Consider the following 26,548-nt stretch of genomic DNA (forward strand, 5'->3'; position numbering starts at 1 on the left):
AAATGGTGAAAACAAAATTCCTAACATTTTATACCGAATAGCAACACAAGAGTTTACAGCACTGTTTCCGATTATCTGAATGTGAAACACCTAAACAGCACACGTCCTCAGGGAGGGGCCGTTAGACACACCCTTACCTATCCCGATGGCTTTCATTTCACGCAAGGTGTGTAAGGCTGGCACTCTTCCAATTATATGAAATCTTCGGAGACATTTCAGAATGGTATTGAAAGTCTGGAGATTTGGTTTCACCTTCTGTGCAACCATATGTTTCAACAGCTCCTAATGAATCAAAAGCAGGAAGCATTTTTTACGCCTGGGTAGATTCATACTTTAAAAAAAAAAAGAAGAATTTGGCATTCAGGCTATATCTAAAGCAGGATAATGAAGATAAGCCTGATTTAAGAATTACTGATTAATTAGCAGGACCAGTGACCTTGCTGGGAAAACCTTTTAGAGAAGCACCCCCCTCAGCGACCCCACCCCACCTGGTCAAGGTGTCCAACTGTCTTTAAGCCTCTGTCTAGTGAGTCTTCCAGGAAAGACTCAAGTACAAGAAAACACCAGAATGGATTTTGTGCTTTTGCTATTTTAAATGCCTAGTATAAAAACATGCTTCTGCTCCTAAGTTATCACACAACAATCAATCCAGTGGTTTTCATTTTTTGAACTTATCCGATAACAATTTTACAATAAACGTGCTACTTTTGTGATTAAAAAACTATAATGAAAAATAAGTGAATACGGCAACTCAGCTCTTTGTGAATTCTAGGTGTATGCTCTGGGTCAAGTAACTTGTTCTTCCCACAGGTCGGACACAGCTACTTAACTTACAACTTACTGGAAGGGCGGTATAACAGGTAACCTCTCTGAGTGCCCAGCACAGTGACTGCCATGTAGGTACCAAATGAACACCACTGTCTCTCGCCCATGTTATTTCTTTATAGTAAAACGTATTTAAGGCCTATTAGAAGACAAAATGAGAGTTCCTCCTTACCTGTATTTTATTCCATTTCTCCTCAAATTTGTCATTCCCTGTCAATGCTGTTGCTTCAATCAAAGCATTGAAGGTGTATACATCAGCTGTAAAAGAAGAAAACTACTTCAGCACAATTTGGGGTTGAAGATTAACTACTAAGTGGCTCAATTTAAGGAAAGGTGGCCCTGCCACGTGCCCACAACACTGGAAAGTCACTCTGCTCTTTGGCTCTCTCCTCCTGCATCAATCAGCAATGCCACACGAAGAGGAAAATGGGCCATTGATCAAGGTAAGCGCCAAACGATCTCACAAGGATTACTGAAAGAAGAAAAACAGAGAGAAGAAGGGAAAGGAGTTCCCAGAACATACTCACCAGTGAGTCTGTTGTTCAACAATTCAGTGTACAAGTTTAATGCCTGCTCATTTGCTCGGTGCTGGAAGAGAGATAGTGTAAAAACTAAATGCATTCATTTGAGACATATTTGCACATTCACTGTTCTAGAGTTTGGGAATACAGAAGTAAACAAACAGACAAGGTCCTTATTCTCATGAAGCTTATACTCTCAGGCAGTGGTTCTCTACTGGGGCAGTTTGGCCTTCCTGGGACATTTTTGGTTGTCACGACTGCAAAGGTGAGGGTACTACTGGGATCCAGTGGGCAGAGGCCAGGGAGCAACTCAACATCCTACACGTTCAGGACAGCCCCCACAAGAACGAATTATCCAGCCCAAAATGTCTGCTGTAGTGGAAATGCAGGATTGCAAATATAAACAACTGTACCTTCACCATTCCCCGGATCACTGTGCAGTAGGAACGTGCATTTTTCTCTGGCATTAGAGCAAAGATCCTCTCCACGTTGTTCTTTCCTCTAGATGTGAACCAGGCGAAACAGGAAAAGTTAATAATAGCTGCTATCATGTATTGGGAGTTTACAATGTTCCAGGCACTGTGTCAAGCACTATCTGCATATTTCCCATTTAATTCTCACAACCCAGAGAGGAAGATATTGTTATCATAATTCTGGAAATGAGACAAAACCCATGCTCAAGAGACCGTAAGTCGCCCAAGGCTACACAGTAAAATGGCAGAATCAGGATTATAGGGGAAATTTTTATGAAAAAGTTATATATACTCATGGTATTAAAAAACAAAAACCAAACTGTACAAGTTATACAGTCAAATTTCCCCATCTTCCTTCAACTCTCAAATACAACTCCCTAGAGACAAATATCTACAAATAGATTTTGCCATACTGTAGCATATATATATTTATTCTCTTAAAAAAAACAAAACAAAAAAATGGTACATTATACAAACTATTCTGTACCTTGTGCTTTCACACAGAACCAGGTGCTTTTCACACAGAACCAGGATTTGAGCCAAGACCGTATTCCAAAGTCCATGCTCTTAATCACTATGCAAAATTACTAAAATCTACCCTAAGAAATTTTATCTTTGATTCTATTAAATTCATCACTTCAAAAAAGATTTGACATAAACGGTAACTTTCTTTCTCCAGATTTTAACCACAAGTATCTTTAATTTAGATACTTCTACCTTAAAATTTTTTGGCCGTTAACCAAAGGTCAGCAGTTCGAATTCACCAGCCACTCCTTGGAAACCCTATGGGGCAGTTCTCTGTCCTATAGGGTTGCTGTGAGTTGGAATCAACTTGCCGACAACGAGTTTTTACCTCAAAAGTAACTTCAGTTAATTTAAATTCTCACATGTAGCTAAATGTTATATTACTTGTCGTTTGAAACTGAATATTTTTGCTTGCTGGACAGCAATGTTAACTTAGCACCACATTCTAGTGTATGTATGGAGCCTTGGTGGTGCAGTGGTTAAGAGCTCGGCTGCTAACCAAAAAGGTCGGCAGTTCAAATCCACCAGTCACTTCTTGGAAACACTATGGGGCAGTTCTGTTTTGCTGTACAGAGTTGCTATGAGTCAGAATCAACTTGATAGCAGTAGGTTTGAGTTTTAGTGTATGTGTATTTTTATGAAACAAAATGTACCAAATCTTTCAGAATAAAAAGTGACTTAGAGGTATATGTTGCAAGGTAGCACTACTGATGAAACTATCAAACGAACCACACCGTGTGAAGGTCACACAGAATCAAATGAAAAAATAAAACAAACATCAACCTCGAAACAGATTTTTGTGCTGCTGCACCTTATAAAAAAGGTCCAAATACTATGAACACAAATTTTTAAAATTAACATTGCACACTGAAAACGAACTATTTTATTTTAGATCACAGAGTAGGTTCCTGGGGGGGAGATGGTGGGAAGTAGTCAATGCACGGTATGAAACTATAATAATATCAGCTGTTATATATGTGTAACATACCTCCGAGTAAGGAACCCTGGTGGCACAATGGTTAAGCACGTGGCTGCTAACAGAAAGGTTGGCAGTTCAAACCCACCAGCCCCTCCGTGGGAGAAAAGACCTGGTGATTTGATCCCATAAGGAAACCCTATGGGGACAGTTCTACTCTGTCCTATAGGGAATGCTGTGAGTCAGAACTGACTTGATGGCACCCAACAACTACAACAACATACCTCCAAGTACTTCCATGTTGATGACCACTCTTCCCAGATTTCTCATTCTCTTCCTCTGTGGCCTCTTCCTGAAATAAATTGTCATCAACAGAGATAAAACAAAAGTTAAGACAACAACAGGATGCATTCTCCCAGTTAGACTACTCAAAATCAGGAAGGTGAAGGGAACTTTAAAAAAGTAAGGGAAAAACAGATGAAGCAGAGGCAGAGAGAAAGCCAATATATGTTTATGCCTGTACATGTTAATTCCTTCAGGGTAAATCACTAATTGACACGAAAAGCAACGGTGGCCCGTCAGCAACAAGCGAGGACCCGGAGACAAGATGAAGCCAGTGCCCCGTCTGCCTGGCCCAGAGGGAAACTGGGAAATCAAATGACAGTCTGTTTCCGCAGGGGCAGAAAATATTAGAAAGACATCTGGATTGATCCATACAAAGATACTGTTCATCATCAGGGTGAAAGGAAGACAAAACAACCTATCTGGGTAGAGATTTCACGTCTTGATCAATCCCAAAGTCTTTAAGCACTGACCCGATACAAGCTACATCTGCTTTTTTTTTAAAAAAGAAGTAAATCTTGCCCTACATTTACAAATCAAGCTCTGGGCTGAGGCTGATGAACAGTGAGCCAGGCTTGACTGGCATCGCTCGGTGCTGGTTCAGTAGCTGCCCCAGAAACCGGGCCAGGTGGGACTGGAGGGGCAGAGGACGAGCCAGGCCAGGGCCTCCAGAAGGTACTCTGGATGGTAGAGTGTGACTGCAACCCACTGCCTATGCACTTTACAAGGCTTAATTACTGTATATAAATCATCCATATTTTGTGGAGACAAATTAGAAAAGGCCAAAAAATCCACCCCAGTCCTATCGCCCAGAGAGACACATTCAAATTTTCATGATTTTCTTATGCATATAAAAACAATGTTTACAAAAATAGAAAAAGAATACATATAGTTATGTAGCCTGTTTCCCCACTTATTAATATACAGAGGAACCCTGGCGGCACAATGGTTAAGTGCTTAGCTGCTAACCTAAAGGGCAGTGGTTTGAACCCACCAGCTGCTCTGCAGGAGAAAGAAGTTGACAGCCTGCTTCCGTAAAGATTACAGTCTTGTAAACCCTATGGGGCATTCTGCTCTGTCCTATAAGGTTACTAATTTGGAATCAACTCCATGGCAGTTGAGTTTTTATTAATATATGATGAGTTTTTCCATAACCAAATAGACCCACACTAGCATTCTCAATCACTATCCAACATTCCACTATCATAATTTAATCTACCTACTACTGGACACTGATTGCTTTTGTTTCTTTTCTGCTTGACATTCGTTTATGCAATTTTAAATATCTTATATATACATCTTTGTTCACCTGATCCAAAGGTTTCTTTGGGACCTATTTCTAGAAGTAAAACTCTCCAAGTTAAGACATGCAGGCCAGCCCTTGGCAAAACATTCTTCTATGCACCCCATCTAGTGTGCTCATGCCTCTCTGTCCATGCGTGTATGAACTTCTGAGAGGGCTGGGGGCCGTGGAGCCTTTCTGTTCATTACACATCATATTGCCACTGAAGTGACAACAGAGGGGCCCGGCCAAACATTTCTGGTCAAAGCTTTGCCTGCATGTGACAGGCAAGGTCAGAATATTTTAAAAAAGGGAAGCAGGGTTAAAGCAGCTGTCTAACTCTCTCTTCCTCCTGCGCACACCACTTTTTATCAAGGTTACTGCACCACATCTCAGTATGAGGCTCTCATTACTACCCTGACATATCGAGGAAGAACCAGCCTCATTTGGAGAAAGGTATTACTTCCAAAAGAAACTTTAGAAACCCATGCCAAAGTATCTTCATGAACTCTAGAAGGCCATTACCAATTCTTTTGACTTCTCAGTTTGCTGAAAATGATAATCAGCGGGGGGCTCTTGGTCACCATAGTAACACAATAAATCCAGGAGACCATTGGTTGTTTCCAGAGACACAGCAGTTCCTGTGCAGGGAGGAAAAAAAAAAAGAAAAAAAGAATCTTGACACACTCAAGATCTAAAAGAAAAACATTAGGTTAAAATTCTTCACTTTTTTATGAGCTGTGACTTTGTTGGCTATACAGTTAATATCAACCATCATTTTTATCAACCGCTAAGCATGCATTCAACATCAACTTGAACACCCAAGAGATGCAGATAGGGACAGAGTCCCTGCTAACCATGTAGTCCGACAGAAGTTAAGAAACATGACAAAGCTGGACCCTGAGCTCACTGATTCTATGTGCTCACATCCCGAGAGACACTGTCAGTGTCATGGTCTCACCGACCATCCCCAAACGGAACACTGCAAACCACTTCCACTTAGTCCCCTCAGCCCAGCTTTGTTTACACAAACACAAGCACAGTGATTCTACTTGGACCCAGGCCCCCCACTGAGATGCTTGCCCAGAAATTTTAGTTTAAGGTGTCTAATGATAGTAGCCTTTTAAAACTTGTTGCTCAAACATTATGCTCCCATCTTGATACTCATTAAGAAGGGAGAAAAGGGCACAGGAAAAAAAGATATGAAATAATTTACTATTTTAAAAGAGTAACTGCATCTTTCTAAATAAAATATTACGCTGATAACGAAAATGCCCATCAGGAAATTAAAAAAGGAGGCAGAGCAAGACGGCAAAGTGAGTGGACGCTCCCATTTATTCTGCCAGCGACTGACCCACTGGACAACAAATAAAAACAAGCAGAGGCTGAGATCCCAGAACTTCAGGCAGCAGGTGAGGTGCTGGAGAGTAAGAGTGAGCCCAGAGGTGGGAGAAGCTACCCACTAACATCGGGAGCGCTCACATTCACAGTCATATTGGGACAGGGCTGGGCAACACTCCAAACAGGGAACACAGAAAGGGGGCGAATCTGAGGAAGCTGATGCCCGATTTTTTAAGACAGCACAGGTTGGCTGTGGGATGCCACGAGCCATGCAATCGGGAGGGAGTTAAGGGAGGCCTTGACACTGCGATTGAGGGGTGTTGAATCTTGCTGAGGCCCAAGATGGATAGGCAGCAAGACTGGTAGGAACTGAAAAGGCAGCAGAGTGAGGGAATACTTCAGACTCATGGGTGACAGAAAAACATGCACAGCGAGACACTGTAGGAGAGCCTGTGCAGGGGCACCCATGAGGGAAAGACATACATCACCCCCGACCTTTGCCTCTAGAAAGTTGATCCCTATCGCTTACATCAGAGTCTATGACCAGCTAAACACTACCCGTTCCCATGCATGCATACTGAATTCCAGAGATCAAGCATCCAGCACTGCGGGGGGTGGGGGGGGACCCCAAGGATAAGAGTGCCCTCTAGTGGTTCTAAGGAGAAGATACCAAGTCCACTGCCTCTGGGTTAATTCTGACTCATACCAACCCTGTGGGTTCGAATGGAGCTGCCCCATGGGGTTCCCAGGGCTGTGAGTCTTTGCAGAGGTGGGTTGCTGCATCTGTCTCCAAAGCAGTGCCTGGTGGGCGTGGGCCCTGGCCTTTCAACTGATAGCTGGGTGCTTGGGCGCTGCGCCACCAGGATGCCCAAACAAAACTTCCCCAAAAAATCAGAATACAAAATTAAAGTTAAAAAAAGAAGACAAAATGGCTCAAGTTCAACAATAAATAGTAAAACACACAAAATCGCAAGGGAATGACCAATGAAAAGCAAAACATAAAGAGGAAATTTCTCCTATGGAGGCCAGATTAACACAAAGAATTGATAATTTTCAGACTAAGGTGTTAAACTGTTTAAAGAAAGCAAAAAGCAAACAGAAAACCAACTACTGGATATCAGGAAACAAACAGAGGAATAAGATGAGAGACTCAAAAAGGAAACTGAAAACATCCAAAAAACAAAAAACAAAAAACCAAAGAGAACTACTGGAACTGAAGAATAAAGCAACTGAATTACAAAAAGCAAGAGAAGGACTCAACCATAGAGTCTAAGAGGCAGAAAATTGAATAAATGAAATAGAAGACAAAATAACTGCTCAAGTCTCAAGAGAAAAGAATACAGAAAAACAAGAAAACCCAAATGGAAATATGGGACTCAATTAGGAAAACTAACATTAGAATTATTGGAATACCAGAGCACCATGACAACAATAAAGTATAGAAATGATTTTCCAAGAGACAGTCAAAGAGAATTTCCTAGATCTGAACAGATAACCAAGCCTGCAAATAAAGGAAGCTATATAAACCACAATTAGAACAGACACAAAAAGATCAACTCCGCACCATATCCTAATAAAATTATAGAAAACCAAAGACAAGGAGAGAATTCTGAAAGCAGCAAGAGAAAAGTACAATATAATGTGAATTTCTCCCCAGAAACTCTAGAGGCCAGAAGACAATGGAGCAACATATATAAAATACTGAATGACAACTGCCAACCCAGAATTCTTTACCCAGCAAAGCTGTCATTCAAAAACAAGGGAGAAATCAAGACATTCTCGAACAAACAGAAGCTCTGGGAATTTGCCACTACCAGACCAGCTCTGTATTACTCAAGGGAGTAATCCAAATGGAAAAGCAAGAGCATTAAATGATACTTGTATTTATATTTGGGAGAAAAAAATAAATGAGAGAGAGATCTCCAAAAAATGAAACAAAACAGGCCATTCTAAGGACCAAGTATATGATTATTTTCAGGGAATGAACTCAATAATTAAATTCTACAAACAATACAATGTCAAGTGGGCCTGACACAGTCTTCAAAAAATGTTTACAGAATAAATGCACGTGCCTACAACACAGAGTAGGTAAAACTAGAAAAAAACAGGCCTTAGAACCAAGAATTTTAATGCAGACTTAAATTATAATCTGCTGTCTTCAATTCATTTGTAGATCCAATGCCATAAAAGGCTGCACACCAAAATTCTCAAATCAAACACAGCTTTTTGCTAATGTTTCTTTTTGTGTTCCAGTCTGTATTGAGTGATTTGGCTCAAATTCCATCTCTTGCATAAACTCTTCCTTAAATAATGCTGGATGCTTCCATGGTACTACAGGCACACTCTCATGGGAGCTTATCAGCCATGTTAGCTGGACCTACACCCAGATCAAACTTTGAGTCAAGGACTTTATACCTAGAAGCTCTGGGGAATTAAGTGACTTCTTCAAGCCAGAGAGCAAGTTAGTGTCAGAGCTGACACCAGTATACAAGCCCCTGGTCTGACAGTTTAGTGCTCTTTCCTTTTAAAATGTCTTTGTTTTATGTGACTGCTGAACTTACAGTTCTGGCCCTGCCCTCCAAACATACTTAAAAGGGTACAGAACAATTTACATTCAACATGTACCCAGATGACGTTAAAAACAGACTGGAAACTGAGGAAGAATGGCTATATAACTTCTCTACCTGTGGTACAGCACAAGAGCCTAGTAAACTAACAAAACTATAACTCTATCTCATCTGTAATTTTAAAACAAAGCTAAAGCAGAACCTGAAATATTTATTAAACTCATGAACAACACAGCCATCTAACAGAGTAAATACAGTAGTACTTATAAGTTTTATTCAAGACTATCTTGATCAAATGACTGTGACCCATCTTCTAAGTCCACTTTCGTAGAGTGACTTTAAACTTTGCTACCTGCTTGCAAGAGCTGATCAAACATATCCACCGAAGCTTTGACTTTTTTGAGTTTAATTCGTTCCTTCAAGGCGGCTTCGCTTATGTCATCAATCTGAGGTTCAAAGTACTCAGGCATTAAACACTAGAAAACAAAACAGCTAAAAAGTTACTATGAACAGGTGAAGATAAAAGGATAAACTTTTTTTTACCTACACATCAAAATAAAACTACACTTCCAATTCATGTTTTATGCAGCTGATACTATGAATGTCTTCTTGTATGGAACCTAACTAAAAAAAAAAAAAGTCTCTCCAGTCTCCAAAACAAGAACACTGTTTGGCTATCTTCTAGCCTTCTGGGTGCTGGACTTAGCTCTGTGCTTAGCTCAAGGGCCCACCATGGAGACAGTGAACCCATGCGAGGCTTTATAGCAAAAGTAAACCTTGAGCTAAGCACCCAACTGTTAATCAGAAACATAAAGGGGAAAGGATTAGTTCACATGTGATCATTCCACCACTGCCACTATTTTAAGCCAAGATTTCGGTATCTTTACCTACACAATCTGATTGGCTTCCTCATTTGTCACTAGGAGTCACTGTATAAGAAACAGGAGGGGTGTGTTTGGGTGAGTGAGTTTTGGGAAGCAGGGAGATTGGAGAGGAGGGGAATAGTTTTGGACATGCTAAGTCTGGGGTACCCATTTCCACTGATAACCACAGGGGGGCACGGGCACATCTGTTTTGCTCCCCGCTGGACTGACAACACTAGGCACAATGGCTAACATACAGCAGGCACTGCATAAATACTCCCTGAAGTACTACAGAACAAAGACGTGGTTGGAGGTACATTCTGGAGTTCAGAGTAGAGGGACCTAGGCTGGATATACATGGATGCCAAATGGGCTATAAGGTTGTTGAAGCAAGAAAAGTATAGACAGGAAAAAGAGACTAAGCAGGAAACCATAGACAAAGACACAATGCTTAAGGAACAGAGTAATTAGTGAAGGAAACTGAAAAGAATAGCTATAAAGATCCAATAGACTGGTGTCACAGAAGCCAAATGGGAGAAAACATCAAAATGGGGAGCAAGTATATATAAAAAGGAACCAAAAAATGTTAGTATTATAAACAGGTAACACCACACATTAAAAGGCTTTTGACTCAAGTACTGAGGGCATTCAAGCAGTTACTCAAATATTAGCCATGAAAGCTTGATTTATTTACATTTATATAGTACTATCTGAAAATCGCAATTAGCTCTCCTTACCGGTATATGAGGTTCAGCTATGTCCCTCTGAAAATATTTGGGATGTGAATTAATAACAAACTTTGCTGCAGTCTCTCCAGATTTCTTTGCCAATAAAAATGAACGCTATATAAGAAAAAAGATTTAGCTATAAACTGGTATTTACATATAATTTGCTCTCAAGATCAAACTTCTACCCTAAGCAGGAATTATTCTCCTGCGCAAAACAGAATGCCAATCAGAACTTAAACTACATTATATTATATCCACCTCTTCTACTGTGATATTAACAATTTTAGATCATATCTTATACAGTTTGAGGTTTATGATAAATTTAAACTGAGAGGTCACTCCAGTGTGAAAGACTCCTAAATATTCAAAACCAAAAACAACCCTCTCCACAGCCAAGCTCCGTACAATTTTTTGATAAAGGCAGTGAGGGATTCAGAAAGTTTACCAATTTTATCAGCATCTGAAACTTTTTAAAAATTTTACAATTAAGTTGAATTATATATGCATTCTTGTACCCAAACCAGCAAGATAAAACATAGTACTAGAAAAGTTACGTGAAAACACTCACAGATTCCATAACGGATGCTGGTATGAGGTAAGGATCATCCTGAAATGCGTAAGGGGCAGCTGTGGGGTCCTGTGGAAAAGAAAGATGTCTCTTTAGCTAGATTTTTATTAAAAGGACCTTGTGAGTTTTGGTGATGATCAAAAATTCTGTAAAAAAGTTTTAATTATGCAATATGCATGTAGAACTATATATGTATGTATGCGTACACACACACACACAGAGAGGACACAGACACTGATACTGCAGTCTCAGTTCTGCAAGATTTGGCTGTAACTATGCACAACTTAGTCAACAAAGGCGTAACCACCCGACTGCTTCTAAGGGTTGAGTCTTGCTATCACTGGGAACTACTGCACTTTTAAACTGTAGGTAAGGATCTTCTGAATTATCTAGTCCTGACACAAATTTCCTGCACTAGATTTTCCTTTAAAGCATGATCACTATCCATACCATGCTCAATTCCATCCAACAATCCCTCCTCCAAATGGGCCAGGACACTACTGGGTCCTTTTAGGAGGTGGGAACAGCAGCAGCTTCTGTGTGTCCTGTTGCCCCATGTTCTATACTTCTGAAAATTTTCTAGGTACAACCCTGAGCAAACTCAACTCTCCAGCACCACCAAAGGTACCACGTGAAACTGTCTAAAATTACTTCCTCTATTCCTCTCCTCTCTCTGAATCCTCTTTTCTGGGCCTTCTGGAACCTCTGTTCCATAGAAAACCTTTAATCTGTTCTGACTGTACCCGTCCTTACCAGCTTGTCTTATTGACCTGGACTTTCCGGACGGCAGAGCTTACCTGCAGTTCTCAAGGGAAGGTTGCTCACACCTGGCGTCTGGAGGTTTTTTTTCCCCCTAACTACCTGCTGCCACTTTCAAAGCCCTATCCCTCTACACTCCTCATCAGAGGCTCATTTCATCCTCAGTTAAGTGCTTGGCTGCTAACCTAAAGGTTGGCGGTTCAAACCTACCCAGCGGCTCTGTGGGAGAAAGGCCTGGCAATCTGCTTCCATAAAGATTACAGCCAAGAAAACTCTATGGGGTCAGTTCTGCTCTATCACATGGCATCACTATGACCCCAACTTGACAGCACCCAACAACATACCACTCTCTACAAGATGTCGCAGGCTTGTAAAGGACAGCCAGAGGCAGCAGCTCTAGACTACTCTCCGATTACACTGAAACCGTGGCACATCTCTGGCTCTATTCTTTCCATCGCCCTTAGATACCTGTTTTGGTATCTAAATAAAAACTCCAGTTGTGGTGACACGCTAGGGCTTCTTTTAACTTACTGGACATGTTCTTCCTGTCTGTCTCTCAATTTTCCTCCCTCAATGATCTCCACATTCTCCATGGTCTCAGAGAAGCTTCTCCAGTCTGGCCCTGCAGTGCAGGCATCTCAAACTAAATTTGTCCCAAACCAAACTTCCCTGACAAACCTACCCTTCCTCTTATTTTCTCCATCCATTTCAGTGCGTGACACTGACCACTGTGAAGTTCAACCCAAAGGCCCTCTCCCATTAGCCCCATTCAACTATTTTGGGAGGGTTACCACCACGTCCAGAACTGATGTAAGAGTGCCTCACTGTGCCTGAACCGCACAACGTGGTCTATGCTGAACACCTGCTTTCCTTCTGGGAGCGCGAAGTTTCGTCGTGCGCTACGCAGAAGGTGCCTACATGACTAAACCAGCTGCTGTCAAGTGGATTCTAACACAGCAGATGGGACACAGCAGATGCAGTCAGAGGTAATGGGGGACAGGTCACATAGGGCCATTTAATGGAAAAGTTGCTTTATGTCCCTAATACTTCCCCTACCTACTCCATTCTCTCTACTCCAACTGCCACTGCCTTAGTTCAGCGTCTTCCGCATGCATGCATTCAACGATATTTACTGAGCACCTAACATGGACCAGGCAGTACTCTAGCTACTTACCCTATTTACTGTGGACGCAAGTGCCTGAAGAACCGCCACTTTATCCCTAAGAATGAGAATCATACATTAACCAGAGCTTTTCACCCTCACGAAGTGACCAAATGATCCTACTCTCAGAACAGAATGGCCAATTAAAAAATACAAGTCTCAATTAGAGGTAGTGATTATCTCTCAAGATCACTAGAGTAGCAACAGATCAGAAAATGAGAAAACTGCCTAGGTCTTTCACCATAAGGTGGTTCGTACACGTTCCTAACATACTTCGCCTGTCATCCCTGGTTTCAAATGTATTTTTACTCCTATGCTAGATTTAATGTGTTTTATTTCCAGAAAAGAAATAATTACAGTAAATTTAATAAACCAACTTATTTTTCTAAACAAAGTTTCATATAATATTCATAGGATTATGTCACCTGAAAAAGACAAAATACCATACAGGGAATTTTTTACTACATCAAATATCCAATGGGTTTTCCATCCATTTTTTTGAAGTCAAATTTATGTAATTTCAGCCAAGTGACAAAGACCCATTCATCTCTCAGCATTCCCTAACTAAATGTGGTTAAGTCAGCACAACTTCATAACCTACTGAACAAATGACTATATGCCAGTAAAAAAACTATGGCAGATGACTCCAGCTCTCTATTCTAAAAGTTATTTTTAACTGTAATCACATTATCCTCAAAAAAATAAATTAGAACATTACAGGTTAACCTAAAGTGCCTGGTGTCACCTTCTCACCCCGACCCCTCCATGAATTTGGTGTTTATACTTTCACAGTTTTTAAAAGTACTTTTGTACACACATTATCTCCACACGAAAAGTATCATTCTGTACCTGTTTATCTAAGTGTGATTGCACTATCTAGGCTACTACACATAAACCAAACCCATCGCTGTCAAGCTGACTCCAACTCAAAGCGATCCTACAGGACAGAGTACAACTGCCCCGTAGAGTTTTCAAGGAACAGCTGGTGGATTTGAACTGCCAACACATAGATCTAATCAACTCATTTAAATGTTGTATAATATGATGTTGTTGTTAGGAGCTGTTGAGTCTATTTTTGACTCGTAGCAACCCCATATGACAGAGTAGAACTGCCATATAGGGTTTTCTTGGCTGTAATCTTTACAGAAGCAGATCACTAGGTCTTTCCCCTGCAGAGCTGCTGGGTGGGTTCAAACCACCAACCTTTTAGTTAGTAACCGAGCACTTAACCATTGTGCCACCACAACTCCTTGTATAGTATCATAATCATTGTTTATTTACCCATTCCTTTATTGATAGACATTTAGACTGTTTCAACTTGTTACTACTCCCAACTTATAAAGAACACTTTCATCCGTGTTTTCTTCAGCACACAAACGTTCCCCTAGAGTGGCTTACCAGTGAGGTGCGCACATTTTAAGTTTTGATTCTGTCAAATTCTCCTCTAGTTTTTCCAAGTTACTGCCCCACCAACAAACGCATTCAAGCACCCATTTCTCCACATCTCTCCTTGCCAATCTGATAAATTTTAATTTGCATTTCTTTTACAAACCCAATTTATGCACTGATCAGTCAGGCTCTCTGCCCTACCTAAATTACGACACAATTCAGATCAATCTGCTCAGAACACTGCCTATACCACAGCACATCGATACTGTAGACTCACTATAACTTATCAAATGAAGTCTTCTATGGCACCTGCGTGACCTCGGAAATCGCAGCCTTAAAATATACTTCATCTCTAAAATAACGCAACAGGGCTCTGTAGTCCTACAACTTCCTCCAGGCCTAAAAATATAGATTCCTGAACCGGGAAATCAGTGGTTCTATCTAGGGGCTGACACCATTTTTTCAGTCACTGAACAGTGAATATTTTAGGCCTGTAGGCCCTATCCCTATGGTCTCTTGTCGAAACGACTCAGCTCCGCTGTTGTAGCACAAAAGCGGCATCACACAATACATAAATGAACGAGTGAAGCTGCATTCCAATAAAAGTTAAACTGACCCTGAAATATGAATTTCATGTAATTTTCACACGTCCAAAATATTATTCGTCTGATTTTTAACTACACAAAAATGTAAAAACCACTTTAGCTCATGGGCAGTACAAAAATAGGCCATAGTGTGCTGACCCATGTTGTATACCAACTACCTCGTTTCCCCTATTCTAACAACTTTCTTCACAGGTCTGCTTGCCCTCCTCCCACCACCCGCTCTATCTTGATTATGCCCCACCCTGCCTCACTGTTCTCTGTACTTGTGGGTCTCATACTGCAGGGCTCACAAGAATTGCCTGCAGGTATAGGCATTTTTAACAAAATCCCCAGGTGATTCTGATGCCAGTAAAATAATCTTACTCGTTTTTTTTAAGGCATAGATAAGTTTCTACATTTTCAACAAAATCCACCTTTAAGAGTGGAATACAACCCCTCCTCTCCTACCTGAATGTCTCTTCTTGCTTTGTACTACACAATCCAGTTCTAGACTATATCATATCCTGGGCTCCCACTAGTCATGTATAAGGTTATTATGCATATATGTGACATGAATATAAGATTATATAAGCACATGATCCAACCAGATCATAAGCCATCTGAGACCACATATTCCAAACGCTCTTTATTTTGTATTCCGTTCCTGAGGAACAAAAGCATAATGGGATGATAAAGTACTCTGGAGACGAACGCCATTCAGGGAAACGCTGCATTCATGGAAATGTATATTCCAACTATTGTTGATTCTCAGGCCAGAAAAGACAGGTGTGAACCTGAATATATCCATATACTGAAATACCATGTAGCCATTAAAAATCAAAATCAGGGTAGAACAGTACATATAATTCCACTAAACAAAATATGTATGTAACTTGTACTAAAAAAAAATTATACTTTTTAAAACATCAGAAGTATAAAGTTTATAGCAAAGCTTTAAATGATAATACCCATACCCATTGCTGTTGAGTCGATTCTGACTCATAGCGACCCTAAAGGACAAAGTAGAACTGCCCCATAGGGTTTCCAAGGAGTGGCTGGTGGACTTAAACTGCCGACCTTTTGGTTAGCAGCTGTAGCTCTTAACCATTGCATCACCAATGCATTATCCTAAAATGATAATAGCTATCATCTATTGAGATCTGATTATGTGACAGGCACTGTTCAATATGTTCATTCAACCTTTTGAGGTGGTACTACCACTACCCCCATTTTACTATGGCACATAAAAATTAAGCAACTTGCCTCTGAGTAATGGGATTGCTGGCAACTTTGTTTCCCTTTTGCATGTTATATTTACTGCCCTATCCTTCTTTTGGCAATAATTACTCACTACTTTTATAATTTAAGTTTTGTGTCTGTTTCTTAATGAATGAGTCTTCAGGTCATACTCAGAAAGACCTGGCTTTTTGCAAGGGCCTTTAAATGCATTTGATAATATATTACTACAATCACTGTTGTAGAGAAGTTTTAATTCTTACATACTTAACAAACGTTGAATAACTGAGATAAGGCAATTTGTTCAAGGATATACCCAGTGAATAAAAAAGCTAAAAGTCTGCAGTCCACACTATTTATTCGACCTCAGTAACAACTGTAAGTGTAATAAACTTGTCCGGTCTCCTAATCATGTGAAAGACAACTTCCATAAGAAAACAAATCATTCTAACGGTGGTACTCATGACTAACCCTTATCATGTAAATATTAATCCACATAGACGATTTTTTTAGTTTTTAAGTTAATTACATTCCTTTTCACTTACTACTCTCTACCCGCCTCCTTTCCATTCTTTAAAGTATCAAGCTTTCCCCACCTCAGCTGCTCCCTCTTCTAGAATGCTCTCCTACTGCTCTTCATGTCACTGGCTCCTGACCTAACCCTCTATGTCCAGTCACATCACACTTCCTTCAGGACACTTCTCGGCATCTAGAAGACTTATCTATTCGTTTGTTTACTGACCAACCCCTCCTAATAGAACGTTAGTGCCTTGGGGGAGGGACCTTGACTGGCTTATTCACTCCCACATCCCCATCCCCAACACCTAAAATCATGTTTCACTCAAGGTAAGCACTCCCCATTTGTTGAATGCACAGATTCGAATACTCACCAAGTTTTCTTTCTTGGAATGATCACTTCTTCAACACCTTAATCGGAAAAATGAAACAAAGTGAATCAAAATTTCCCAAAGCAATTACTACAAAGAAATACAATGTATTCATCTAAAAATGGAATTATTTCAATGGATTTTTACATACTGGTTACATCAGCTCCTTCAACCTCTGGGATGGCTGCACTTCCAGAATAAAACCTGCAAAAAAACCAAAGCACTAAAGCTAATGTTCATTAATGAAATTCCCAGTTCACCTCCACCTATACGCATTTTAAGTCAAAATTTTTCAATACCATGGATCAAACCATATGAGTAATTTACGTCAACGCATGCTGAAAACCTCTCTGCTAGGGACATTTCAGAAAGGGATCAACTCTTTCAAATTTTACCATTTGTGTCTCATGACATCAGAACACAGACCACTACTGTCTTGTGGGTGAATGCTGAGGAAAAGCAGCTGCTGTTAGGCGAAAGAATGGATAGAAAAATGTCGACACTAGGCGCTAACCAGAAGAGGAGGAGCAAAAATATGAGGGCAAAAGAGGACGAGGGACTGAACAGCAACATTAAAGCTTCTGCAGTACCAAATGCAACACTTTCTCTTCTTTGAGGGGTGTTGAGGGAAGGTGATTTACATATACAAATTAACTTAATATCCAGTTTTTTGGATGGCTATACTAGTTTCAAGGAGTCCTGGTGGTGCAGTGGTTAAACGCTTGGCTGCTAACCCAAAGGTCAGAGGTTCAATCCCACCAGCTGCTCTGTGGGAGAGAGATGTGGCAGTTTGCTTCTGTATGGATTTACAGCCTTGGAAACTCTATGCGGCAGTTCTGCTCTGTCATGTAGGGTCACTATGAGTCTGCAACCACATAGGAACGAGTCTGGATTTTTTTTTAGTATTAGTCCCACTCTAAGCCATAACCACTGCCACCGAGCGGACTCCAACTCACAGCGACTCTGTAACGACAGAGTAGAACTGCTCCATAGGCTGGGGGTTTGAACTGCCGACTTTTTGGTTAGCAGCCGAGCACTTCAGCCACGGCGCCACGAGGGCTCCTTAGTTTCCCTCTCCAGATGAGAAAATCTGTCCGCTGCCATCCAAGTAAGGAAAAAGCAAACACTGAATTTAAAATTAGGTTTTTCTCAACTTTTTACTACAAGCTACTGTTTCTCGTATTTCCAAAAAGCCACTGTTTGCACTGAGTGAGAAAAATTACATAAATAAGTGACATACGTTCCAAGCTGTAATTAGCACAAAAATCCAATATCGGAATGGAAGTGCTCAGATCCTGCTTTTATGATAAACTGTTAATTTCTTTGACCAAATATGCCCACAACATTCAGAGAAATAGTGGCGCTCAGAAATTGCCGTTTATATTGGGGAAAACTTACCGAGTTCTCCTGACTGGGTGAAAACGAAGAAAGTCAGGTAACTTTTTTAAAACGTAGGGTAGGGTTGCTAATAGCCACACTCACTAGCATGAAAGTGCCACAAAAGCAGGGTCCTTCTTTTGCTAACAATTCTAACTCTACGGTACTGCAGATAACCAATACCTCCCAAATGAATAAATGCCTCTTGAACCCTATTTCAAGGACGCGGGCTCTGCAGCACGCGGCGCCGACAAGGCACACGCGCATTTCACTACATCATAGCCTTTTCCATTGTACTCTCGGGGAAATGGGAAAAATATAGGACTAAGTTGACCCTGGGGCCTTCTTCGTGGACCCTCCAGGTTTCTCTTACCTGCAACTGGAGGCCCGTCCACCGGGAGCTGCCCCCCGACCAGTCGGCAGGTAAGGCCTGCAGCGGCCACTAAACCAGCGAACAGCCGCTACCGCCGCCATCTTTGACTTCTTTTTTTCAGCACTTCGGGAAGTCCCACCCCCGACTTTCCGCATCTCGGAGACAGGGAAACAGGTAGGCGGGGAATAGCTCCGCTACTGGCTGAGACGGAAGCAAGCGAAATCAATCATGAAACGGGAGGCTACAGGCTTATGACTTAAAAGACTTTATTACAGAAGCTAAGGGCTCAATACGCTTCAATTGCCTTGTAGAAATTTTCCAAAGTGATTATTTTAATGTTTTATATATCTTTGTTTTCAAAATAAGAGAGTGAGTCGTGAAATTATTCTTGTCCCCCTACAGTGGAAATGGCCTCGTCCACGTCAGTCTCATTCCAGCTTGCGTTTCTCCCGCGCAAGCGTAGTTTGAATCACATGGTTGCGTGCTGAAGGCTAAGAGGTTACCGGTGGTGATTTGGAACATCTGTCTGGGTCTCGAAACTCGTAGCTGACCTGGAAGATGTTGGGCTACAAGAACATGCCCTGGCGGCGACTTCAGGGGATTTCTTTCGGGATGTATTCGGCCGAAGAGCTCAAGTAAGGAGTTAGTGGGAAGCGTGCACAGCCAGTCTTTTGAGGTCGGCATTCTAAACTACTGTTCCCAGAAGGTCTTGCGCCTAACCTGTCCTCTGAGTCCGTGGTTGATTGGCGCATGGCCTGTTGGGATCCGTAGTTCCGGGAACGCTTCTGGGCCGGCGTGCTTTCCCTAGAAGCCGGTGGGGCTGGGGGAACAGATTCTGGCGTCGAGGGAGAGGGAGGGCTGGTGAGAGTTGAGGAGGTTCTGGGTTGCAGCGTTGACCATCTGTCCGTCTCGTTAACTAAGCGGTTGTGGAGCTATTATGTTGTTTTCTATACGGTTTATTAAACCGATAATTAGTGTGCTGTTGTGTATAATTATACTTCAGGACCCTCCTAGTTACTAAATGTAGGGCACTCTTTAGTGATCATTTTATTCACGGTAGCATTTGTCAATCTTGACCACAGACTCTTCTCGAAACTTTCTACCAGTACCGTACTGTCTTCAGATTCTCCTTTCATTAAAAAAATCAATCAATATGTCAACGAGAGAGCACTTTTCACCTTATATAGTCAGTGGAAATTTTGCACTAAATCTGTTTTTTTTTTTTTTTTTTTAAGTTTGTCACTTTCTTACTCATTTAGCAAATATTTATTGAGTAACTACCATGTGCAGGCTCTGCGTTAAGTGCTGGGTTACTGTGTTGCTCAAGGCAGACACAGATCTTGCCCTCTGGAGCTATCAGTGTGTCTGAGGAAACATATTAATTACTTAATTTAATCTTTTAAGTGGTAAAAGAACTGTCAGGGAAGCTGGTAAACTTACTTTTTCTTTGTTTCTGTTTTTTAAATCTCTTTAGGAAATTAAGTGTTAAATCCATTACGAACCCTCGGTACTTGGACAGCCTGGGGAACCCATCCGTGAATGGCTTGTACGACTTAGCTTTGGGCCCTGCAGATTCCAAAGAGGTGTGCTCCACCTGCGTGCAGGACTTCAACAACTGCTGTGGTCATCTGGGTCACATCGAGCTCCCACTCACGGTGTACAACCCTCTCCTTTTCGATGTACGTTCTGCCCTGAGCTGCCCTGCATGTGTGGGTCTCAGGGATGCTGGTAGGATTTGTGAGTGCCACCTCTCTTCCCACAAGATGTGTCTGACAAAGTTAATCTCCAAACACTTTTGAGTTAAAGGATTATTTTGTATGGGATTTAAAACCTTGAGGAGCCAAATCCAGTAAATTCGACTTGGTCTGTAGCCCCAACAGAATGAATTTCAGTTGATTCCAGTTAAGAAGAGCCACAGTTTGATTCTAGTCACATGGGTGGAAAGAGTGTTCAGATTCATCCCCTATACCTTTTGTTTCCGGGTTTTGATCCCTTCACAAATCTAGGTGATGCGTCCCTGGCGATGGAGGGACCTTTGGTGTTCTCTAGGCCTGCCTTTGAGCCCTCCAGGTTTTCCTTTGTGACAAGGAAAGTAAAGCCCCAGAAGACAGTACAGCGAGATGTGAATGGAGCTGCTGTCTAGAGTGCTACTTGTACAGTTTCAGCTTTTTATATCAATTAGCCTTTAGGATTTTTAAAAATTATACGGATGACAGTATGAATGTGATATTGGTCTCTTAATTATATTAAGGAAAGAAAATTGTCTTAATTACACACTTTTAATGAAATAAAGGTAGTTCCCCACCTTGGACCCTATACACCAATACATAAAATTTTCAAAATTTTAATGAATTAAAATGAAACCATAAGAGAAAACAAATGAATATTTATCTAATGCTTGGGGCCAAGAAGACCTTTTTAAGCATATAGGCTGAAATAGAATCCTTAAAAAAATAGACTGCTACAACTACCTGGAAATGAAAATGTCAAGTACATTTATAATCACCATGACTTGTATTTCTTTCAGATATGCTGTTTTCTTTTTATTCCCTCTCTTCAGAAACTCTACCTGTTGCTCCGGGGCTCCTGTTTGAACTGTCACATGCTGACTTGCCCCCGGGCTGTGGTTCACCTCTTAGTTTGCCAGCTGAAGGTTCTGGAAGTTGGAGCCCTGCAAGCAGTCTACGAACTTGAGCACATTCTGAGCAGGGTAGGTGGGTAGTGGCGATCATGGAAATCAGAGTGATGGGGAATAAGAGATGTTTATATGCTGTCCATAAGAATTGCCACCCTAATGTCACCAGAATGATCTTTGTACCTTATGATTGGACAGCAATAGATAGGTGTGAAGCCATAAAGCTGGAAGAGTAATTGAAGAAATGTTACTGAAAACAACATTGGAATACCATTGTACCAATCAGTTGGCTTTTTTTTTCCTCCCACTTGGACCCAGGATCCAGTCAAGGATGATGCATTGCTTTGGTCTCTTTTAATCTAGAACTGTGCCCCCTTTTCTCTTTTTCTTGATATTGACTCTTTTAAAGACTCAATGGCAGTTGTAAGATTTCTCACATTCTGGATTTTTCTGATTATTTCCTCAGTAATTTCATGTATTGGCATGAATACAACTTAGATGGTATTGTTAGTTATTGTTAGGTGCCACTGAGTTGGCTCTGATTCATAGCGACCTTGTTTATAAAAGAACAAAATGTTGCCCAGTCCTGCGCCATTCTCAAAATTGTTGCTATGTTTGAGCCCATTATTGCGGCCACTGTCAATCCATCTCATTGAGGTCTCCCTCTTTTTTGCTGACCTTCTACCAAGCATGGTGTGTTTCTCCAGCAATTGGTCCTTCCTGATGACATGTCCAAAATAAACAAGACGAAGTCTCTCCGTCCTTGCTTCTAAGGAGCCTTCTGGCTGTGTTTCTTCTAAGATAGATTTGTTCATTCCTCTGGCATTCGATGGTATATTCAATATTCTTTGCCAGCACCACAGTTTGAATGCATCAGTTTCTCATTCTTCATTTTCATTGTGCAGCTTATTGCATGCATATAAGGCAACTGAAAATACCATGCTTGGGTCAGGCACACCTTAGTCATCAAAGTGACATCATGTTTTTGGTTGTCTCATATGTATGTGAAAGTTGGACAATGAATAAGGAAGACGAAGAACTGATGCCTTTGAATTGTGGCGTTGGCGAAGAATATTGAATATACCATGCACTGCCAAAAGAACGATCAAATCTGTCTTGGACGAAGTACAACCAGAAAGCTCCTTAGAAGCAAGGATGGCGAGACTACGTCTCATATACTTTGGACATGTTATCAGGAGGGATCAGTCCCTGGAGAAGGACATAATGCTTGGTAAAGTAGAGGGTCAGTAAAAAAGAGGAAGACCCTCAACAAGGTGGACTGACACAGTGGCTGCAACAATGGGCTGAAGCATAACAACGATAGTATGCATAGTGCAGGACCAGGCAGTGTTCCGTTCTGTTGTAGTGTTCTGTTGTTGGAACCAACTTGACAGCTCTTAATAACAACAACAACAACAATTCAATCCGTGACACTACATAACCACACACATATTTTTTGGATGTTTTTACTGTTGTTGCAAAATTTTATGTTACAGCATTTACTGAAGTTGTCCCTTTTTCTCATGTGTTTCTTAGTGTCTTTATTTACCTTGGTCAGGTTGTGCTGACTTCGCCCATATTTGGGATTGCCATTCCCATCACAAAGGTAGCAAGTGTCTACTATCTAGAAGGTGATCCCTCTCTCTTCCATCCTTGGTAACCATCAAAGAACTTTGCTTTACGTGTGTATATCTGTTCTTGACTTTTTATAATAGTGGGTTCATACAATAGTTGTCTTTTTGTGGTTGACTTATTTCACTCAGCAGAATGTCCTCCAGATTCATCCATGTTATGTTTTATGGACTCCTCATTACTCTTTACAGCTGTGTGGTATTCCATTGCATGTATGCACCACAATTTGTTTATGCATTCGTCTGTTGATGGATACCGTTGATGGTTCTGTTTACAACATGTCACCCGTCTCATTTCTTATTTTGGTTATTTGCGTCTTGTCATTGATTTTCTTTTGTCAGTTTGGCCAGTGGTTTGTCAATTTTATTGATCCTCTCAAAGAACCAACTTCTAATCTTGTTGATTTCTTTCTGTTGTTTTGTTTTCTATTTCATTTATTTCTGCTCTGATCTTTATTATTTTTTCTGTCTTCCATCTTCTTTAGATGCGTCCTGCGTCATTCAGTTTTTTTGCCCTTTGAATCCTTCAGTATTTCAACTCAAGGCTTGAATTTTCTCTTCAGTTCTTACAGCTTGAGAAATGCCTATTTTGTTCTTCACTTTGGTTTTCTAATTCCAAGTCTTTGCACATATCATTATAATAATTTACATTGTACTATTTTATGTTTCATTATAAACTTTACTACCAGCTGTCAGAAAGTGTGTCGCACTGTGGTGTCTTGCATGTTGCTACGATGCTGCAAGCTATGCTACCAGTATCATACATTCATACATTCCAGTAGGATCACCCATGATGGGCAGATTTCAATGGAGCTTCCAGACTAAGACAGACCGGGAACAAAGGCCTGGTGATCTGCTTTTGAAAAGTAGCCAGTGAAAACCTTGGATGATATAGGACAGTTCATATTGCATCATATTAGGAGATATATGATGTTAGGTTTTTCCATTCTTGGTAATGCTCAGTTTCATTACTTAGATAAGTTGGTGACCACCATATCTCTCTATTGTAAAGACATTTTTCTCTTTGTACTTAATAATTGCTTCAGATTTTATGGTGCTATTATAAACAGCTTGTTAAAGTTTCATTTCCTGTTTGTTGGCATATCAGGTTTTGTATGTTGGCTTTTGCAAAATTGTTTCATCAATTCTTTTATTTTATCTATAGATCTTTTGGATTTTCAACGTAATCGGATCATCTGTGAATAATGGCAGTGTTCTTTCTTTCCAAACCTTATATGTTTTGTTTCTTTTTCTTGCCTTCCTTTGCTAGCTAGAATCTATGTTACTGTATTGAAGTAGTAGTGGCATCCTTGTCTTATTTCTTTCCACGAATGGAAGCCTTTCATTCTCCCTCCTCCCTCTCTTCTTCTTGAACAATGCAGTTCTAAAGACGTTAGGTGAGCAGAACATGGTGGGCATCTGCACAGAGGTGTGGCCTGGGGTGAGGTGTTGAGGCCAGCGGAAGGGAGCAGCATCCAAGGAGAGAGCGTCGCAGCATGGGGAGGCAGCCTGAGCTGGGTGAGGGGGCGTCTATGTGTCTTTCTCCCACAGAGCCGCTGTGTGGGTTCGAGCTGCCAACTTTTCAGTTAGCAGCTAAGCACTTAAATCGTTGCGCCACTTAATAACGTAGCCCACCATTATTGGAAGTAGAGTGTCATATAGGACAAAGAGGATGTTCGTGCGAGTATAAAGACTCGGCATGAGCTGTGAGAGCCACGGCAGGTGAGAGGGTGCGGTGTCTGGGTTTGTCTCTGTTTTTGCGTGCGTCTTTTCCTGACACACTCTAACTCTAACTATTGTCTCTGACACCAGCTGCAAATGCAGTTTTTATTTTGACCCTAACCGCTGGAGCTAACCAGTCAGATCTTAGAAGTGAAAGGGCGCAGTTCTCCAGGCTGCCATGTCTGCTCAAGACTTTAGATGTCAGATGTAAGTTTAGGGGTTCCTGTGACATCTTTACTTTCGATCTGCTGGCTACAAATTCAGGGTCTCCCCCTTCCTACTTTCATTCAGTAATTCACTAGAATGACTCACAGAACTCAGTTTTATTATAGCAGAAACGATAGAGACATGCCTAAGGAACACCATGTCTCTGTTAAAGATGATGGAAAAATTCGGAAGTGGACAGTGGCGATGGTTGCATGACATGGGGAACCTAATGAATGTCACTGAATTGCACATGTGAAAAATGGTGAAGTGTCAAACACTCTTATGTATTTTTACCCCATACACAAAAAAGAACATAAAGTGGAACCTGTGAAAGCAGGAATTCATGTAAGGTGGAAACCTGTCAAGAAGGAAAACTCAGGACTTCCGGCAACATGGCTGTCTAGGCACAAGCACCACGCTGTCCCTCCACAGCAAAGATCTGAAAAACTAAGCCAAACAGAGAAAACAGCAATCCAGAAACCCTAAAACATCAAATGAAGAGATAAAGAACTCACCCAAGCACCAAATGGAGTGAGAAAACTGACAGAGAATAGAGAGCGAAGAGAGATTCATGCAGTGGTCCCCTATCAGCTAAGGCAGGGTGGATCCACCATATTGAACTCTTATCAGAGACAAGCAAATGGGGGTACGAGAAAACAGCTTCACGGAGTGTCCAGCAGGAGACAGAACAACCGATAATTGGCGATATATGCTTTCTCACCCCCCACCCTTCTTCACCCCCACTTGGCCTCCTCTGCTTCCCGCGGCCACAGTCTCTAGGCCGGGAAGCACCGGCTGCTTAGATTCCACCCGCCCACACCAACCGACTCCCTGAGTGCCATTTGCTGGCTGCTGGTGTTGCTTTTTTCTGCTTTTATTGATTTCTTCCTTACCTCTCACCACCTCCCCCTTCTTTCGCTCAAATACCTGGCTCTGTGCACCATCTTTGCTTCTTCCTGGGGGACTGCAGAGCTCTGTTCGAGTGTGGAACTGCTTCCCGCTCTGCACTGCCATGCTGGTGGGATCCCGGGGCTTGTGTTTGTTTGTTTGTTTTGAATTGTTTGTTTGTTTTCTTTTCCTTTTTTCGAGTGGGGAGCCCATTCTGGCCAGGCAGTGCTAAGCAGCTTGGGACCCACCCCCTCAGCTTGCGCGGACCACAGAGGGATCCTCGAGGGCATTTCTTTTTTTGGGGGTTTATTTATTTATTTATTTATTTCTGTTAGGGGGCTTTTTTTGTTTTTGTTTTTTTTTAATTTGTTTTGTTTTTTTTTCCCCTCTTTTTCCCTTTTTGTCTTTCTTCGTTACTCAGTTTCTCATCTCTCTATACCTTCCTTCTTTTCCTGTCCCCTGAATACCTGGCGCTGAATTCCTCCATGCCTTCTAGCCAGGCGGTACCGCAACACCTGGGAACAGCTTCCCCGGACCTCGTACTGCAACAGTGGGATCCCTGGGAGCTTTGCTGTTCTTTTTTCTTTCTAATTTTTATTTCTTCATTATTTTCTTTTTTTTTTTCTTCTTCTTCCCCTTTTTGTTTTTCTCCATTTCATAGTCTCTCATCTCTCCACTCCAAGGCAAGCTCCCCTAGCACTCTTTTTTGTTTGTTTGTATGTTTTTGGCTCCTGTTCCTCTCTCCTC

The 26,548-nt window shown here is 41.3% G+C and overlaps 2 protein-coding genes across 5 annotated transcripts in view; one reads left to right on the forward strand and one right to left on the reverse strand.

The window, feature by feature from the left end:
- The window catches only part of PTCD3 (pentatricopeptide repeat domain 3), a 29,466-nt gene extending 10,578 nt beyond the window's left edge, over window positions 1-18,888 (reverse strand). For 2 of the 4 annotated variants that reach the window (XM_012559055.2, XM_023742339.1), the window contains exons 1-13: window positions 18,719-18,888; window positions 17,120-17,172; window positions 16,972-17,008; window positions 12,885-12,930; window positions 10,952-11,020; window positions 10,393-10,497; window positions 9,145-9,268; window positions 5,410-5,525; window positions 3,545-3,612; window positions 1,760-1,847; window positions 1,353-1,413; window positions 998-1,083; window positions 138-282 (exon numbers count right to left, since the gene is read on the reverse strand). In XM_012559055.2, the coding sequence (XP_012414509.2) occupies window positions 138-282; window positions 998-1,083; window positions 1,353-1,413; window positions 1,760-1,847; window positions 3,545-3,612; window positions 5,410-5,525; window positions 9,145-9,268; window positions 10,393-10,497; window positions 10,952-11,020; window positions 12,885-12,930; window positions 16,972-17,008; window positions 17,120-17,172; window positions 18,719-18,873 (1,153 nt within the window). In that variant the 5' untranslated portion in view covers window positions 18,874-18,888. Of the gene's footprint in view, window positions 1-137; window positions 283-997; window positions 1,084-1,352; window positions 1,414-1,759; window positions 1,848-3,544; window positions 3,613-5,409; window positions 5,526-9,144; window positions 9,269-10,392; window positions 10,498-10,951; window positions 11,021-12,884; window positions 12,931-16,971; window positions 17,009-17,119; window positions 17,739-18,718 lie in introns of those variants that run through there. The other 2 variants (XM_023742337.1, XM_023742338.1) reach the window with 2 other exon arrangements.
- Window positions 18,889-18,945: 57 nt separating this feature from the next.
- The window catches only part of POLR1A (RNA polymerase I subunit A), an 82,155-nt gene continuing 74,552 nt past the window's right edge, over window positions 18,946-26,548 (forward strand). The window contains exons 1-3 of the mRNA XM_004388235.2: window positions 18,946-19,353; window positions 20,193-20,397; window positions 21,279-21,428. Of these exons, the coding sequence (XP_004388292.1) occupies window positions 19,277-19,353; window positions 20,193-20,397; window positions 21,279-21,428 (432 nt within the window). The 5' untranslated portion in view covers window positions 18,946-19,276. The remainder of the gene's footprint in view (window positions 19,354-20,192; window positions 20,398-21,278; window positions 21,429-26,548) is intronic.

The sequence above is a fragment of the Trichechus manatus genome, unplaced genomic scaffold, assembly GCF_000243295.1.
Source record: "Trichechus manatus latirostris isolate Lorelei unplaced genomic scaffold, TriManLat1.0 scaffold00208, whole genome shotgun sequence".
In the NCBI taxonomy this organism is placed as follows: domain Eukaryota; kingdom Metazoa; phylum Chordata; class Mammalia; order Sirenia; family Trichechidae; genus Trichechus; species Trichechus manatus.